This window comes from Myxocyprinus asiaticus, chromosome 7 (genome assembly GCF_019703515.2).
Source record: "Myxocyprinus asiaticus isolate MX2 ecotype Aquarium Trade chromosome 7, UBuf_Myxa_2, whole genome shotgun sequence".
NCBI lineage: Eukaryota > Metazoa > Chordata > Actinopteri > Cypriniformes > Catostomidae > Myxocyprinus > Myxocyprinus asiaticus.
Genome location: NC_059350.1, coordinates 8,412,243 through 8,429,350, shown reverse-complemented (window position 1 = coordinate 8,429,350; position 17,108 = coordinate 8,412,243). Strand labels below are relative to the sequence as shown.

The 17,108-nt window shown below is 39.6% G+C and overlaps 1 protein-coding gene across 1 annotated transcript in view; it reads left to right on the top strand.

Moving 5' to 3' along the window:
• The window catches only part of cfap58 (cilia and flagella associated protein 58), a 144,239-nt gene that overhangs the window by 31,244 nt on the left and 95,887 nt on the right, over nucleotides 1-17,108 (top strand). The window contains exon 11 of the mRNA XM_051703265.1: nucleotides 298-444. Coding sequence (XP_051559225.1) covers nucleotides 298-444 — 147 coding nt within the window. The remainder of the gene's footprint in view (nucleotides 1-297; nucleotides 445-17,108) is intronic.

The following is a 17,108-nucleotide window of genomic DNA, read 5'->3' as shown; positions in this document are numbered from 1 at the left end:
TTTTCATTCACTGACATCAAGAGAGAGTAGCAAGAGAAGCTTCCAAAACTCCAGTCTACAAGGCTGTTTTTGCAGTCAGCAGCAGAACTCAAGTGTAAAACTCTAAAGATTTATTTCTCAGGTCTACAAATGTTTGTCCTTTGCTGTCAGCTTTACCTTGATGACCCGTTCCTGCCCTGCCACCTTTATTCTTTCTGCATTGAAGAGTATCTGAGTTTTTTTTTTTTTTTTTTTGTGAATGTGCCAGTCTGTGTGCTGTTCTGTCCTCTTACTCCGACTCCCTGCGTTCACTTTCAGGATCAGAACGCAGAGATGAAACGCAAGGTGAAGATCGTGAACCACATGTTCAACCAGCTAAAAGATGAAATCACCACAAAAGAGACAGCGCTGGAGAAGGAGCGCCAGGAGTTCCAGCACGTTGAGAGAGAGAGGGAAGCTCTCAAGGTAACCTGTTTCACTCAACTGCCACATGTCTCTCGCTTATCTCTCTTTCAATATAGCTACAGATAATGCAGTGTCTAATTGCCCTAAAGGACTAGTTCCCCCCAAAATTACATTACTCACCCTCATGTCAGTCCAAACCTGTTTGACTTTATATTTAATGGTACACAAAAGGTGAATTTTTGAAGAATATCCTGGCCACTTTTTTCCATATAATGAAAGTGAATGGGGACTGGGGCTATCAAGCTACAAAAAAAAAAAAAAAAAAACATTAAATGGCTATTAATGTTGGTTTTATGTGACAAAACATTTGGCTTAAACAGTATTATCAGCTCTAGCAATTCTCTGTGTACTCACTCCCATCTTTCACCTTTATATATTTAGTTTATAGCTTAGATTGATTATTAAAATTAAAGATTAATACAATTAGTAAAAGTTTCAGTTCTACAGGGGAAGTAGTATTTATTTTAAAGCTGAAGCATAACTGTAGCTTTGTTCTTTAATACACAGTCTTGTGATAGTCTGTTTACTGTCTTTATATGGTGATTTATGACCAGACAGCTTTTGAGAAGTAACCTTCGCATTTATACTGTATGTGGATATATTTCTCATAAACCTTACATTATTAGTTTTCAGATCTTTGTGCTTATAAAATAGAATGGCACATCTCTCTTTCTCCAAGTCACAAGCTTTCAATATCACCCTTACAAAGGATTATATTGGAATTTCAAATAGGATGCACAGAAAAAAAAAGCTAAATTAAATAAAAGAAAACACAAAAGATCACTGAATATTTTATGACAGAAATATATATGTGAGTTCAGAGAGGGCTTTTACTCCATGCACTTTCAAGTTCAACAACTGACACGAAAGACTTAATGACTATGCAATGCTTTTGATGGTTATTAGAGTTTTAAATTATACATTAACTTGTTCTGTGGTATAGACTCAGGGGGTGTGGTCGGTTAGATAAAGGTTAGTCGGAGAGAAAGGTAGAAAGAGAGAGACTGACAGAATGATTAATCAGTAGTCCAACAGGGCTGACTGATGCAATACAAAGTCTAGTTTAGCTCTACATGCTGGTTGTACTGTGTTAGCTAATCCACACTTATGCTTCATGCACTCCACAGACCTTGTTACAAGTTACATCACACATTGGGTTGTTACTGTATGTTCATATCTAGAGCACCACTGAGTAGCTCCATTAATTTGAACTTATTGTTTTTTTAGAGGAGTGTGGAACAGTGGTCTGAACTGATTGTTTTATACTGAAAGTTTCCTCCACATATGGGGTGAAGGGTTGTGGGGTCCTGGACAATGAGGGTGGAACATTTATAAGACCTCAATGAGAAAAGAAGGGGTGTTGTATCACCTTGGTTAACAAATTCGCAGTTCAAAAGGCATAAGCTACTATACATTTTTTGTTTTTTGAAAAAGTTCTGCACTGCTACAGTGTCTACCAGGGACAGGGTTTTCTTTATTGATTGGTCAATTAATTCAGAACCCAGTGTGGTCCTTCAAACTTGTAATCCAGTTTAACAGTGACCACCAGAAGTATATTTTATTAAAGCTGATGTTGATGAGGTTTATTTTTTAGTCAGCAAACCAAAAAAGAAAACACTAATGAAAAATGACACTTCAGCAGAGCAGAATTTACAGACAACATCAGATACAACAACTTCACAGAACTAACTTATGAACTAATGACGTAACTAACCAACTAACTTATGAACTCCTGTTTAACTTACTAACTAACTGATTATACAGTTATACAGTTCAGTGGTAATTATACAAAATGACGATAGATTGCCACAATTCAGTCCAGTTTAGCGCTAATTATACAAACATATCTGACCACAGAATGCTTAACCAGTCAGATTTAAGTTTTCTAGAGAGCCGAATAATAACGTCCTGGTTACTTTCATAACCTCCGTTCCCTGATGGAGGGAACGAGACATTCTGTCGATGTAGTGACACTAGGGGTCACTCTTGGGAGCCCTGAACACCTCTGATCTTTGAGAATAGGCCAATGGGAATTGGCGAGTGGAATTTGCATGCCACTCCCCTGGACATACGGGTATAAAAGGAGCTGGCCTTCAACCACTCATTCAGGTTTTGTGCTGAGGAGCCGAGACAAGGTCCCGGCCATTTCAGCGGGTAGTTCAGTGTTGTGGCAAGAGGGACAAAACATCTCGTTCCCTCCATCAGGGAAAGGAGGTTACGAAAGTAGCCAGGACGTTCTTTATCTGACGTTGTGTCGATGTAGTGACACTATGGGTCCCTATACAAAACGCCATAACGACTGAACTGTGTTACGTGGACTGGCAGTGTGAGACAGGCAGACCGCTGTGTGCCTCGTAGCCAGTGCACCAGGCCATCACGTAACCTTCCCCAAACCTCCTACAAGCGTCAAATGTGGCCATAAGTTCCACGTTGGGGGGTGTCACTACCAAGGGGAAGACACCGCAGAGACCACACCCTGCCCGGGGGGGGGGGATTTTAGTGGAAATATGTCACATGGTCTTACCGAATTTTGTCAGAAGTGTGTCATGTGGAAAAGTCCCGTGGTAGGTCCTACCCGAGGGGGGAGGAGCTCTACAGACACGGTGACCAGGGGCAGAGGCCTCTGCCCAAGGAAGACGCAGTTTACCAAGAGGGAAACAATTATGTGGAAGATACATCACACGGGGTTACCTACGGGGAACCAGCACCTATCCCAGTACAGGGCCTAGTTAGCACCCGTACTGGGCCGGCAGGGAGTTTCTCCGCAAACCCGCCTGCCACAGGGCTAAGGAGGAAAGTCATCCAGGGTCCACAACTTTGTGAACATGACTGGGAGTCAAAGCGCACGTCTTCACCTCAGGGAGGGGAAAGGCGATATACGCAAGCGGTACACCCGGCCAGCTGTCCCGGAACTTACCTGCTTGTACCTGACAACATACGGAATGAGACCGGCTCAACCCGAAGATTGTAAAACCTCGCAAAGGTGTTGGGTGTTGCCCAGCCTGCTGCTCTGCAGATGTCTGCTAAAGAGGCACCATTGGTCAGGGCCCAGGAGGCCGCCACACTCCTAGTAAAGTGGGCTCGCAGCCCCAAGGGGGGCGGCACGTCCTGGGCGTGATATGCCATCGCGATGGCATCAATGACCCAGTGGGCAATCCTCTGTTTGGAGACAGTGTTCCCTTTCCGCTGACCGCCAAAGCAGACAAAAAGCTGCTCAGATTGTCTAAAGCTGCGCGCAAAGCACGCACCGGACACAGCAACGCAGGGCGTACCAAAGCGGGCAGTGGGAGGATTTCCGGGAAGCGAACAGGTCTACCTGCACTTGACGGAATCGACTCCAAATCAGCTGGACCACCTGGGGGTGGAGTCTCCACTCTCCTCTGAGTGTAAACCATCATGACAGCACGTCCGCCGTGGTGTTGAGGTCGCCTGGGATATGAGTGGCTCGCAACGACTTGAGGCACTGCTGATTCCAGAGGAGTCGTGTAACGGGAGCGTAGGCCGCCTTGGCGGTTGATTTTACGCTACCGTTGCTGTGTTGTCCATCCAGACCAACACATGCTTGCCCTGGATCAATGGCCTGAGCCTCCACAGGCCATCAACTCGAGGCAGTTGATGTGCCAACGCAGTTGCGGGCCAGTCCAAGAGCCAGCGACTGCATGCCCATTGCATACGGTGCCCCAACCTATCTTGGAGGCATCCGTCGTGATGACGATATGCCTGGAGACCTGCTCTAGGGGAACTCCAGCCCGTAGAAACATCAGGTCCGACCAAGGGTTGAAGAGGTGGTGACAGATCGGCATGACGACCACGAGATGTGTCCCGTGGCGCCATGCCCATCTCGGGACTCAAGTCTGAAGCCAGTGCTGAAGCGGTCTCATATGCATCAACCCGAGCGGTGTAGCCACCGCTGAGGATGCCATATGCCCCAGGAGCCTCTGAAAAAGTTTCAGTGGGACCGCGGTTTTCTGTCTGAACGCCTTCAGATAGTTCAGCACCGACTGCGTGTGCTTGCTTGTGAGGCACGCCGTCATCGAGACTGAGTCCAACTCAAAACTGAGAAAAGAGATGGTCTGAACTGGGGAGAGCTTGCTCTTTTCCCAGTTGACCTGAAGCCCCAGCCGGCTGAGGTGCCTGAGCACCAGATCCCTGTTTGCGCAAGCCACGTGTCCAAACTCCGGGCGAGGGGGACCAAGGGGACAATCGTGTTGGACGTACTGGCGGGTGGGGCCTCGCGGTGGGGCGGAGCCTGAGACGCCACGTCGAGGGGGCTGGAGCCCCGACCTTGTGGCCGTGCTGAGTCCGGGCACATCGAAGCACTTACCTGGCTCCGGACACCCACCATGGGGCTGGTCCGGGAGGGGAGAGGAGGAAAGTCGTCCCCGCAGTCCGTCAGAACCGGCGTGGCATGGGCATGTTTGTGCCACAGCATACCTGCCGTAAGGGAACAGAGACGGCGGGTGAGTTGCGACATGCAACAGGAGCGTAGGCCACTATGTCACCCAGCCAGCTCCCAGACAAGTAAGACAACGATCGTGGCAGTCAGAAGCGGAGAGGAAACGACTGCAACCAGGAATTATACACAAACAGAAAGGCATCTTTAAAAAGATGCTCCTGTAAGTGCCACTCTTTTAGAAGGAGAAAATATACTCTTTACAGAGAGAAGAATATACTCTTTCAGTCTGCCGAAGTGCCCAGGGGCGTTCTCTGCACTGCACCGGTGCAGAGGGAGAGAAGCCGCTGAAATGCGAAGAATTCAGCTCAATGAATAGAACCACTCGGCTCCGAAGAGAAAATCTGAATGAGTTCTTGCAGGCCAGCTCCTTTTATACCCGTATGTCCAGGGGAGTGGCATGCAAATTCCACTCGCCAATTCCCATTGACCTTTTCTCAAATATCAGAGGTGTTCAGGGCTCCCAAGAGTGACCCCTAGTGTCACTACATCAACACAACATCGAGTGAGTGACAGATAGGGAACCACAGATTAACTGCTAGCTAACTAATGAACTAACTTACTTGCTTACAGCACTGTCTAATGAACTAATGACCTTACTATTGTAACTAATTTAGCTGGTAATGTAGCTAGCTAACTAATGAACATACACTATATTGCCAAAAGTATTCGCTCATCTGTCTTTAGACGCATATGAACTTAATTGACATCCCATTCTTAATCCATAGGGTTTAATATGACGTCGGCCCACCCTTTGCAGCTATAACAGCTTCAACTCTTCTGGGAAGGCTTTCCACAAGGTTTAGGAGTGTGTTTATGGGAATTTTTGACCATTCTTCCAGAAGCGCATTTGTGAGGTCAGACACTGATGTTGGACGAGAAGGCCTGGCTCACAGTCTTCACTCTAATTCATCCCAAAGGTGCTCTATCAGGTTGAGGTCAGGACTCTGTGCAGGCCAGTCAAGTTCTTCCACACCAGACTCGCTCATCCATGTCTTTATGGACCTTGCTTTGTGCACTGGTGTGCAATCATGTTGGAACAGGAAGGGGCCATCCCCAAACTGTTCCCACAAAGTTGGGAGCATGGAAATGTCCAAAATCTCTTGGTATGCTGAAGCATTCAGAGTTCCTTTCACTGGAACTAAGGGGCCAAGCCCAGCTCCTAAAAAACAACCCCACACCATAATCCCCCCTCCACCAAACTTCACAGTTGGCACAATGCAGTCAGACAAGTACCGTTCTCCTGGCAACCGCCAAACCCAGACTCGTCCATCAGATTGCCAGATGGAGAAGCGTGATTCGTCACTCCAGAGAACGCGTCTCCACTGCTCTAGAGTCCAGTTGCGGCATGCTTTACACCACTGCATCCGACGCTTTGCATTGCACTTGGTGATGTATGGCTTGGATGCAGCTGCTCGGCTATGGAAACCCATTCCATGAAGCTCTCTACGCACTGTTCTTGAGCTAATCTGAAGGCCACATGAACTTTGGAGGTCTGTAGCGATTGACTCTGCAGAAAGTTGGCGACCTCTGCGCACTATGCGCCTCAGCATCCGCTGACCCCACTCTGTCATTTTATGTGGCCTACCACTTCGTGGCTGAGTTGCTGTCATTCCCAATTGCTTCCACTTTGTTATAATACCACTGACAGTTGACTGTGGAATATTTAGTAGCAAGGAAATTTCACAACTGGACTTGTTGCACAGGTGGCATCCTATCACAGTACCACACTGGAATTCACTGAGCTCCTGAGAGCGGCCCATTCTTTCACAAATGTTTGTAGAAGCAGTCTGCATGCCTAGGTGCTTCATTTTATACACCTGTGGCCATGAAAGTGATTGGAACACCTGAATTCAATTATTTGGATGGGTGAGCGAATACTTTTGGCAATATAGTGTATTACCTAACTGACTAAAATATCTGACTAAAGAATGCCATGATTGACCAGTCAGAATAAAGTATTCCAGAAAGCCGAGTAATAAGAACAGATTAACTTGCTAACTAACTAACTAACTAACTAACTAACATGAAGAAACATGAAACTAGCACAGCTATATTGAAAATTTATTGCCTGGAACAACAACCAATTGACCTCTCACTAAGCCCCGCCTCCAAAGCATTTCTGACAAATCCTATTTTAGCAAATGTTGCCGTCTGGCATTTCTCTGACAAGCGTTTAATTTTTTCCAGTCTACAGGAATAATCTGTGTTTGAGCAGTTTTAACTGGAATTTTATAGAAATAATAATAATAATAATAATAATATTGCTGGGTCACTTGTAATAGTGACATGAGGTACCTAGAGAGGATACATGTAGTGTTTTATCTTTCTTTTTTAAAATATTAAAATAAATCTTGAGAAGAGCATGCTATGGATTAAACTGTGTCAGCCCTCATTCCAAAATTTACATGCAAAATATCAGCAAGGACACCTACATTTGCTCCAAGTTAAATGAAAGATAATGACTTGACGTTAATTAATTTATGTATTGATTTAGGTCTTAGTAAAGGCGATTGGCCCTAGTAAATAAAATGTTCTCTGCATCATAGTGAGTTTGTTATGAGATGTTATGAGCAGTTCTGTTCACTTACACTAATGTTATAAGGCGTGTAATCACCATAAATTGACGCTTTTCTCCATTGACTGTGATAATCATTTACCTCAATTCTGATTCAAAGTCTCCACAGTTTTCAATCAAATAGTTGTGTCATTTAACAATTTCTTTTACAAAAATATCAGATAAGTATGCTTTAAAATGTCACTCTTCATTCCAGCCCATGTAAGAATATTATCAATTACATTTTTGAGAATATTTAGTCAAAAACCGCACAGTTCATGGCAATCTCCCATTCATTTATGGAAAGTTCTGCAAAGCTTGTCAGATTGAGCAACCGTTACCAAGGGGGTGGAGCTTAGCGAAGGGTCAGTTATACAGTGGTCATTACACAAAAATAGCTGACCACAGAATGCAGTGATTGACCTGTCAGAATCAATAATTCCAGAGAGTTGTTTAAAATACAACATAATTTAGACATAAATTGCTAGTAAGCTATTTTAGAGCTATAAGAGTTGGATCATCAGTTATGTTATCATTTATGATTTATTATTGTTCTAAAATAACCAAATCATTTTTTTTTTCATAAAACATTATAATATATTTCATTAATTACTGTCATCAATGGGAATTCTATGTATTCTCCATCCTCAAAGTCTCTGTTTTGACAGTATGAAGCACAGTGCGAATCAGATTAATATCTGCCTTTCATTCGTATTCATTTGCTCTCACAGTTTCCATTTCTGAAATGACTTTCTGGAATGATATACCACTTTGCGGGGGCAGTTTCATCCATTTTGCGTCATCACTGCCCTTTATTTTGCGCCTTTAGAAGCACTCTCCTAAATTGCATATTAATTTCAGGAAACACGCAAAAATTACCAAGACTTCCTATTTTGCGCTTTTGTAAGATGCAGTCCTCAGAAGACTACGTTAGTAGATCAGCTTGGACCTTTTTTGCACATGCTATCAAGTTTGCACATGTTTTTATACACACAGACCTTTAATAAATCAGAGCCTGGGAGGCATACTGTATATTCAATTATTTGCAGTTTATAAAAAAAAACCTACATGGTACTGTATCTGAACACATTATGCACTGTTGAAGATACTTTAAGGCTTGTTTTGGACAGAATATATTATATACATCAGTAAAGAGCCAGACTGATAGATTATTTAATAAAAGATCATGGGTCTTCAGGGCTTGTGGGCAGCTGCCCAACTTGGGTAGCTTACCCAGCATGCCACAGGAGGTGAAACCATGAAGTGAAAATGCAAGGCTCCCAATAGAAGAGAGAAAAATAGAGAGAGATGGAAAGATAAGAGAGAGTGAGTATTGGAGAAAGAGTGGAGCCTGAAACCAAAGCCAAGTAAAGTCTGTGAACTCAACAAGTGTAGATATTCTCATGTTAGACATCAACAAAATCTTTGGAGAGTATGCCTCACCCTTGCTAATCAAAGTAAGAGGCATGTTTGTGCTGAGCTCAACACTCCCTCTGTTTAGATTCCTGTACTAATGAACGGAACCCAGAAGAGCAGAAAAAGACCAGACATCATCAAGCTCAGAAGAGCACTTGCAATTGCTTCCAGAGTACAAAGAGTTTAAGAAAAGCTTCTTTATTCAAGCTTTCCATGCACAATCAGTAATTCGCAATCAGAGAGACTAAATCATAAAGATTTATGCATGCTGTTGAAAAAAAAAAAAAAAAAGGTTATGAAAATGTTCCTTTTCTTTCTTTCTCTCTTTAGTTTTGTCTGTATATATATCAGTATCAACAATTAATTTTGCCATGTTTTTACAACATTTGCTAAACAGGTTTTATTTTCATATTAACGTTGACTCATAATTGCTTAACAGTGATTGCATATAACTAAAATATATTATAAACATTAATATCATTAATATCTGTGTATATATACAACGTGATCTCATGAGTATTCGTTGGTTTTCCTATGTAAAGTGTGGTTCTAACAGACATACAGTACATTCACTTCTGTTGAAATGTACAATATTGACATATTGATGTATGAACAACTTTAGAGATGTACAAATGTGAATTCATGGAATTTATCAGTTGTTTTTATTGTATTTTTAATACAATAAATGAACTAAGATTTGGTAACATATACTGGCTAACCACCACAACGCGATAAGGATGAAAGTTTCACGCAATACAGGACACTTGAGCATTTTGAGCTCTTCAGTTAGGGATGGGAGTCCTTTTCAAGAGTCTCGCTGTCAGGCCCTTTTCTGCTTCGATACAGGACACAAAGCCTTCAATACGGGACGTTAGAGGTCCTGTATGGGATAGGGCCATCTGGCAAAGTTGTAAACCCTAGCAGCAATAAACTTTGCCACCTCTCCCATTTCTTAAGCATTTTTCTGTGAAGAATGTTAATATTTGGATGCCCTCATGAAAAACATCCATAAACTCTCACATACTGTATGGTGAACACACGCAAGTTTGCATTGTTACTATGATAACTAGTGGACGTGCTAGCAAAAGCAGCTGCAGTCAGAACAGAAAAAAAAAAAAAATCTAACCTGTCAACATATAACCTGCAATTTGAACAGTCAGTCTAAAAAAAAAATCTTGTTTGAAAAAATAAATAAATAATCAGATTTTTCTGCAGTGTGAACAAAGCAGTGTAATTTGGGCTAAGCACAGTGTGTTTTTTCTCAGTGCAGTGGTGTGCTTGATGAATTCATTATTCAAGACTTCAGTCTGCAGTTGTGTCTCGTAAAATCCAAAGAATAATTCATCTGGGTCCAGATCTCCTGCAGGAACCGCAATCCCTATGTGAGATCCACCAATCATTGAAGTTCCAATTACCAATCCCTTTTTTTTTTTTTTTTGAAAATTATTTGCTTAAAATCTAATGTTTTAATGTTGTTAATTGATAATAGAGCTTTCTGGTTTGGGTCAAGGCTGAGAAATATTTATTAAATATTTTTTTTTAAATGCCTATGGAGAAAATTAATGGGGAATATCTTGTGCTTTTCTGTGGGTGCTCGGCTATTTCCGTAGTGCTTGAGTGCCCGAATTATTGAGGCATAATGCATTTTTATGCCATGTTGTTCATAACAGTTGTCAGTTGAGGGCGCTATTTTGCTGCTGTTGTTTTTAACAGCCATTTCTGCTCTCAATAAAGCTCATTTTGGTATCTTTGGAGTGCGGGGTTTTGTAAAGAGGGGGCGTGGCATGGAAGTAGGATGTCTGAAATCGCTTACAGCACCTTTAAGATGTGTTACATTCATACAAGCAGACATATAAGTAAGTTTGAAGTAAGTTTGGAGCAGCAGAAATAGAAATAAACCTTGTGTAAATTGTCATATGAACATTTAGCTTTATGCTAAGCTAAAATGCGATTTCTAGCCATTTTACATGCATCTGTTACTAAGCACTATAATATTTTTTTCATTAAGAAAATTTTGATATTAGGGCAAAAATCTTATTCTTGATGAGAATTTTTTTTGGTTTTCTGTAAAAAAATCCATAAAACATGACCAATTTGCTTTATCTTGTTTAAAAAGCAATACTGCATAAGATAGTTAGGCTTTTTTCAGAGAATGTATTTTTAACATGTGTATTTTGTCTGACTGTACTGGCAGATTTTTTATAGTCAAAACAAGTGAAAAATATCTACCAGTGCTGAAGAAGTAATCTAAATATTTAGATTACGTTACTGAACTTGAGTAATCTAACGGAATATGTTACAAATTTTAGAGCATGTTATCTGTAGTGGAATACATTTAAAAAAATAACCCTCCCAACCCTGACCCTGTCGACACTGAAAGCGTCCATTGCAGCGCGTTGTCTTGTCGTGCCGACAGTAAACGGTGCCCCGTTCCATTTTGCGTTGCACAAATAAATGGTGTAGAATGTTCATGTCAACATGTCCAGTGTACACAGCCTTAAGCCGTTGCGTCACATTGCATCAACGGATGCGCCCAGTGTAGACAGGGTGTTAGAGGATCTAAATAATCTGTTGCTGTAAATACACAAAAACGTCTATGTTTAAGCGCCGTCAATACATCCATATTTTATGTTTCAGCATCTATACAAACAAACAAGTTTACGAATACGAATGGATTGTGGCAAAATGATACGCTCCTTCCTTGGATTAGCATCAGGAGAGGCGCAATTAAATTAAAGACTCGTTTGACAGCGGATGATTAGCCTCATCACCACTGTATATAGCATGGCTCTCTTTAAGAGACCAGTCTCTAACTCCAGTGCATGCATGCTGGCGTCCTTGCAGGTCTATGATCGGAGCTGGACCTGCTCCCCAGAACACCAGCGAGGGTTAGATGAGTCACCCGGGTTGAGAGCAAGCATCGTGGCCTCAGGGCCAGGAAGCCGGGCTACTATTCCCTAGGAAATCAAAGAAGCCGCTGCACTTTTACACTAGATTTTCTTGAGTTATATGGAATGCAGCAATTAGACCGCAGTTGTTATGAGGCCTGGCACAGTTTTAGTGTTGCTTTTGTAATACTAAAACTTTTTTTTTTCACCCAAGCATTCATCAACTGACATTAAACACATTTTCGTGTAATCGGCAACTTTCCATGTAATTGCTTCTACAGCATCTAACTGCTATAACTGTTAGCTCAATCACTGTATAAAAAACACACGAAAACCTGCATGAAAACCTGACTTTTCTCTGTTTTCCTGTAATAACTATTGCAAGTATACATTTTTAGGCATCGCTTTACAAAAGAAGAGCAAAAGGAACTTAAATAGACTGATGGGGTAGAAAATTGGAGCAAAGGAGATAGACAAACAACTAGAGAGAGTGTGAGAAATGACAAACAAAGGCAATCTTTCATGTGTTGAGGTGCTGCAGGGACATAATGCAGAAAACTTTAAATTGATAGGGAGTTCACTGCAGGCTTATGTAACCCTCCCTGGCATTTCCTTTCTTTCACCTTCATTCATTTGTTTTCTTGGTTTCTTGGTGCCTGTGTCTCAACCTCTGCCTTTATAGTATAAAGCATACAGGTGCCCCAGATCTGCAGTTTACCTTGGCTTTCTTCACTGGTTCATCTGCTTTCTCCTCTTTACTTAGTTCATCTATTTCCCACCACTTGCAAAGTCAAAGCCATAATCTCAGTTTCCCTCTTCAACAAGAGGAGAAAAGATGCAGAAAATATAAACGAAGACGGGCTTTGAATTTATGAATCTTAAGGCATGGAAATTGTAAGGAATTTAACAAGTTTGGTTCTGATTCTGATATTACATATACGGAGAGTTTATGCAAAAATGAGTCATTATTTACTCACCCTCATGTTGTCCCAAACCCGTATTACTTTCTTTACTCCGTTAAACACAAGTGGAGAAACTTTGAAGAATGCTGACACTGCTCTTTTTTCTATACAATGAAACTGAATGGGGACTGAGACTTTCCCAATATTTTGCTAACATCTTTTGTGCTCCATGGAAGACAAAAAGGTCATACAGGTTTGGAACAACATGATGATTTTAGAACTTTAATTGAATTGGGTGTACTATCCTTTTAAAGATTCCATTAACAATTTATAAATTAGTACTTTTGTGGATAATAATTGATTGTAACTATATTATGCCATATACCATATCTTGTTTATATATACAGTATATTATGAAAAAAATATTATAGTAATATTTCCCCCAAAATAGTAACTAAGGACATAATTTTTGGTCTGGTTCTCAACCAAAGTGATCGTATAAATTCAGAAGACATGGTTTAAACAACTTGAGTCATATGGATTACTTGTCATATGAACAACCATCTTGGAATTACACTGATTTAAGTCACACAAACCTTAAAGTCGCAGTGAAGTACCTTGACGAGGGCAGCTTTCATTGGTGTTTTGATGTATTTTCTACTGAAACAGGAATTGGGGGAGGGACATGTCAAACATCTTGCCCCTTTTTTAAAGATAGCCAATAGGCTTAAGTTTAAATTGCAACATGGTTACCATGGAAGCTGAGAAAGGCCACTTTTCCACTGACTTGAGAACCTAACGATGATCTAACTGACAACATTAATACATAACCAGTCCACAAACGCACACAGCACATCGCGGTCTTTGCTTATGACGAGGCTGGAACTGATGAGCAAGTAAACAAATTTAGACTCATGAATTTGTCATTGTGAGTTGTTTTGACTGCTTCAAAAAAAGGACTTGTTTGTAATAGTCATTCATTACGAACCAGACTCCACTGGTTGTGCTGTGTTTTTGATGTTGTGTGCAACCAGGGTATTTAAAAAAAAATGTAGACCTTTTTTATTTTATTTACTTATTTATTTACCTATATGACCTTAAACTTGAGCTTGAAAATGGACTTTTCTTATGAATATTATATACCATTTGAAAGCTTAAAGTCTCAAGAATCAAACTTTGCTGTCCATTTAAAATAAAAATAAAAACCAGATTAAATTACAAGTATAAACACTAGATGGCTGCAGAGAGCTACTTATTCATCATCTGGTTGAAGAGAAGATGATTTCTCAATTTTATTTGACAAGTTCTGCATTTAGATATATATTTAAACATTATCAAAGACTACTTTTGTCAAAGTTTAGCATTTTGTTTGATTTGTTTGAAGTTATTTTTGTCTGTTTTTGCATACCTGAAAAGAGTAGAATAAAAACTGTTCCTGTGCCTGACGGTTCTGGTGCTCAGAGAGAACTGAAGAGCTACACACTGAGGCGGCCATCCACGGTGCCATCTTGATGATCGAATAAATAACTAAATAAATAAAAATGTCTTATAGTCCAGTTCAGTTTTGTGTGTGTGTGTGTATGTTTGTGTGTGTGTGTGTGTTTATATGTGTGTGTTTTGCACTCTAGATGTTTGGTTGTCTCACACTTCCTTGTCTGTGTGTGTTTTTTCAGCTTTGTGGCTGTTTTTTTAGATTTTCTTTAATAAATAATTAAAAAAATAAAAAAATAATAAAAAAAAAGTGATTTTTAGTGTTTCCTATTCATTTCCTATGGCAGTCCTTTTGACCAGGAACAGTACAAGTGTAACTTTTTTTTCTCTACCACTTAATCTGATCGAAACATCTCCAATTTCTTTGTGTGTGTTCAGATATCAAATGGAAAAAAAGTCACCAAGTCTCGTACCCGTCACATAAAGTAAAACAAAATTTATTCCAGTCAAAATGACCAAACAGTGCATGAGAGTTAAGACAACTGTGTGGTTGAACTTTAAGATGTTATTTTCAATGATTTTAAGATTTTTTTATTTCTTTGAGAATTTGAATCATTCTTAAAACATTTGTAAGAACAATCTTAAAAAAAGTTTTTTATTTTTTATTTTATTTTTTTCAAGAATACGAAATATTCTTAAATTAAGAAGAAAATGGTAGTTAGGAAGAATTTTCTTCTAGAACATTTCGTGAATCCGGCCCATGACCCTACAAACCACGTAAGTTGAAATACTTGCTTTGTGTTAGTTTACCTATGTTATTCCATGCTGTATGTTACATAGGAAGTCATATGTTTAATTTTTTTTAAATGTGATTCATCTAGTTCACCTTCTGTGCTTTAAGGAATATGTAATTGTGAGGGTTTGGAAGCCTTTAGTGTGTCTTTAACGGTCATTTCCATTTTTAGAATTGTATTCAGAATGTTTTTTTTTTTTTCAAGAAATGTGTCATTTGAATCCTGCATTAGATAGAAGGCCACAGAAAATGAGATTCATTATTCAAAAAAGTTCTCTGCCATGTGTAGATGGAGTGAGGCAGAAGTGTGTGACATTTGCCCATTTTCTCATAAAATCTTAATTCATCTCATTTATTAATATTATGGATGTCTCTTGTTTAGTCTTTAGTATGTTTCCATGGTGAACAGGGAAAAAAGATATACAAAGAAAGAGAGAGTTCGGTTTGACAATCTTCCGGCAGATTTTGTGTTTGACAAGTTGAACTGCTCAGCTTCTGTTAGCTGATTACAGTATGATTACCTAAGAATGCATTCATATTATATTTAATAAGCAATATATTATATACAAATGTTTGATCCCACTTGACTGAAAATATGTTTCTTATGATCTTAAAAATCTAAATCTACTTTTGATCTAAAAGTTTTATTCTACAAAAATATTATTATTATTATTATTTTTATGTATTTATTATTATTATTATTATTATTATTATTATTATTATTATTATTATTAATAATAATAATAATAATAATAATAATAATAATAATTATAATATTAATAAATATTTTAATGATTTTATTTTTTAAATGGATGAATTTTAATACTGTTTAAAAAGCACCCCAGAATGCACCTAATGAATTGGTTGTTCTAAAATGTGAAAAAAAAAGTAATAATAAAGATTAAGTAGGTGTGTCTAAATTTTGACAGGTAGTGTACCTAACAAAATAAAAATTAGAGAAGACTGAATCAGATTCAAGGATAAAAAAATAATAATAAAAAACTTCAAATACATGTTTTTCTTGGATAGCATCCGAGTTTTCTGCTTTATGCATAAATCCTTGCATCTTGAAAGGTAACACTTCTTTCACTTCTTCAAGGTGATTTGCACCTCTGTCATTGTCACCTCCATTATTAATTGTCATATACACTCTCTTAACCTACCCACGCATCTAAGAATTGTCAGCAATTTTACACCCCTGACAGAAAGTCAATATCACCCTTTGGTAAATGGTGACAAACTTGGGTTGATTACATTTCCATGGAGGAGCTGTCAAAGCACTCATTCACAGCTTCACATTTAAGTTCTCCATTTCCTCCACTCCTGTCAGAATGTATCAATTTCAATTTGTAAAGTCCCTGCCAAACCAGTGCTATTATACCATGTCAGGAATGGAAAAGATTATGTTATCCACAAATATAATGGCCTTGGAGTGCCTGCTGTATTCATAGAGGTGTTATTGCCACACTTTATACATCTGAAGTTGATCTTCATCTTTATTTGTGAAAATGTCTTGCTAAAATTAGAAAGAAAATGGACAAAGAGGTGGTCTCAACGGTATGGAGGTTAGATGTAATGGCTGGTTGAAGATTTAGTCTCAGCCTCAGACCACACCCCATGGACCACCTATAGTCCATTTGCTACCATCTGATGCATATTACAGACAAAATCGAAAGCAGAGACTGCGTAGAATGAGACAGGTCACTGGTATTCAATTGAATGTGAGAAATCATAATGCTGAATGTGGTGGCTCTAGGAATGTAAGTCAAGGCCTTGCAGTTAAAAGAGCCAGATAGAGACATTGCCTGTCAGTTTTAATCAAGGACGTGCATGTGCATTAGATGAACCAGCCTGAGCAATAGCTTTTTTAGTGTGATCTGAGAAGTAGTAAGGGCATACAGTTTTTTATCAGTCCACCTGGAAACAAAGTCATGTTTACAAGGTACTGAGTTGATACAATGAGCACATTTGAGGAAGAAATAATCTCCGGATTTGACAAAGATTGCCAGGTTAGTGGCATAAAATCTTTTTTTGAGTTTTGTTTGAGGCTTTTAGTAGAAGGTAAACTGAATATCCACGAGCAAAACTGTATATTCCATTGTTGATTTCTGAGTTATGTCCGTGAAATAGTCTGTGAAATACACCATAAGGTCTGGCTAGGTGAGTCTAGCAAAGGGTACAACCTGAGAAGGGGAGGGGTGTCAGTCGAAGATATCATGGATTC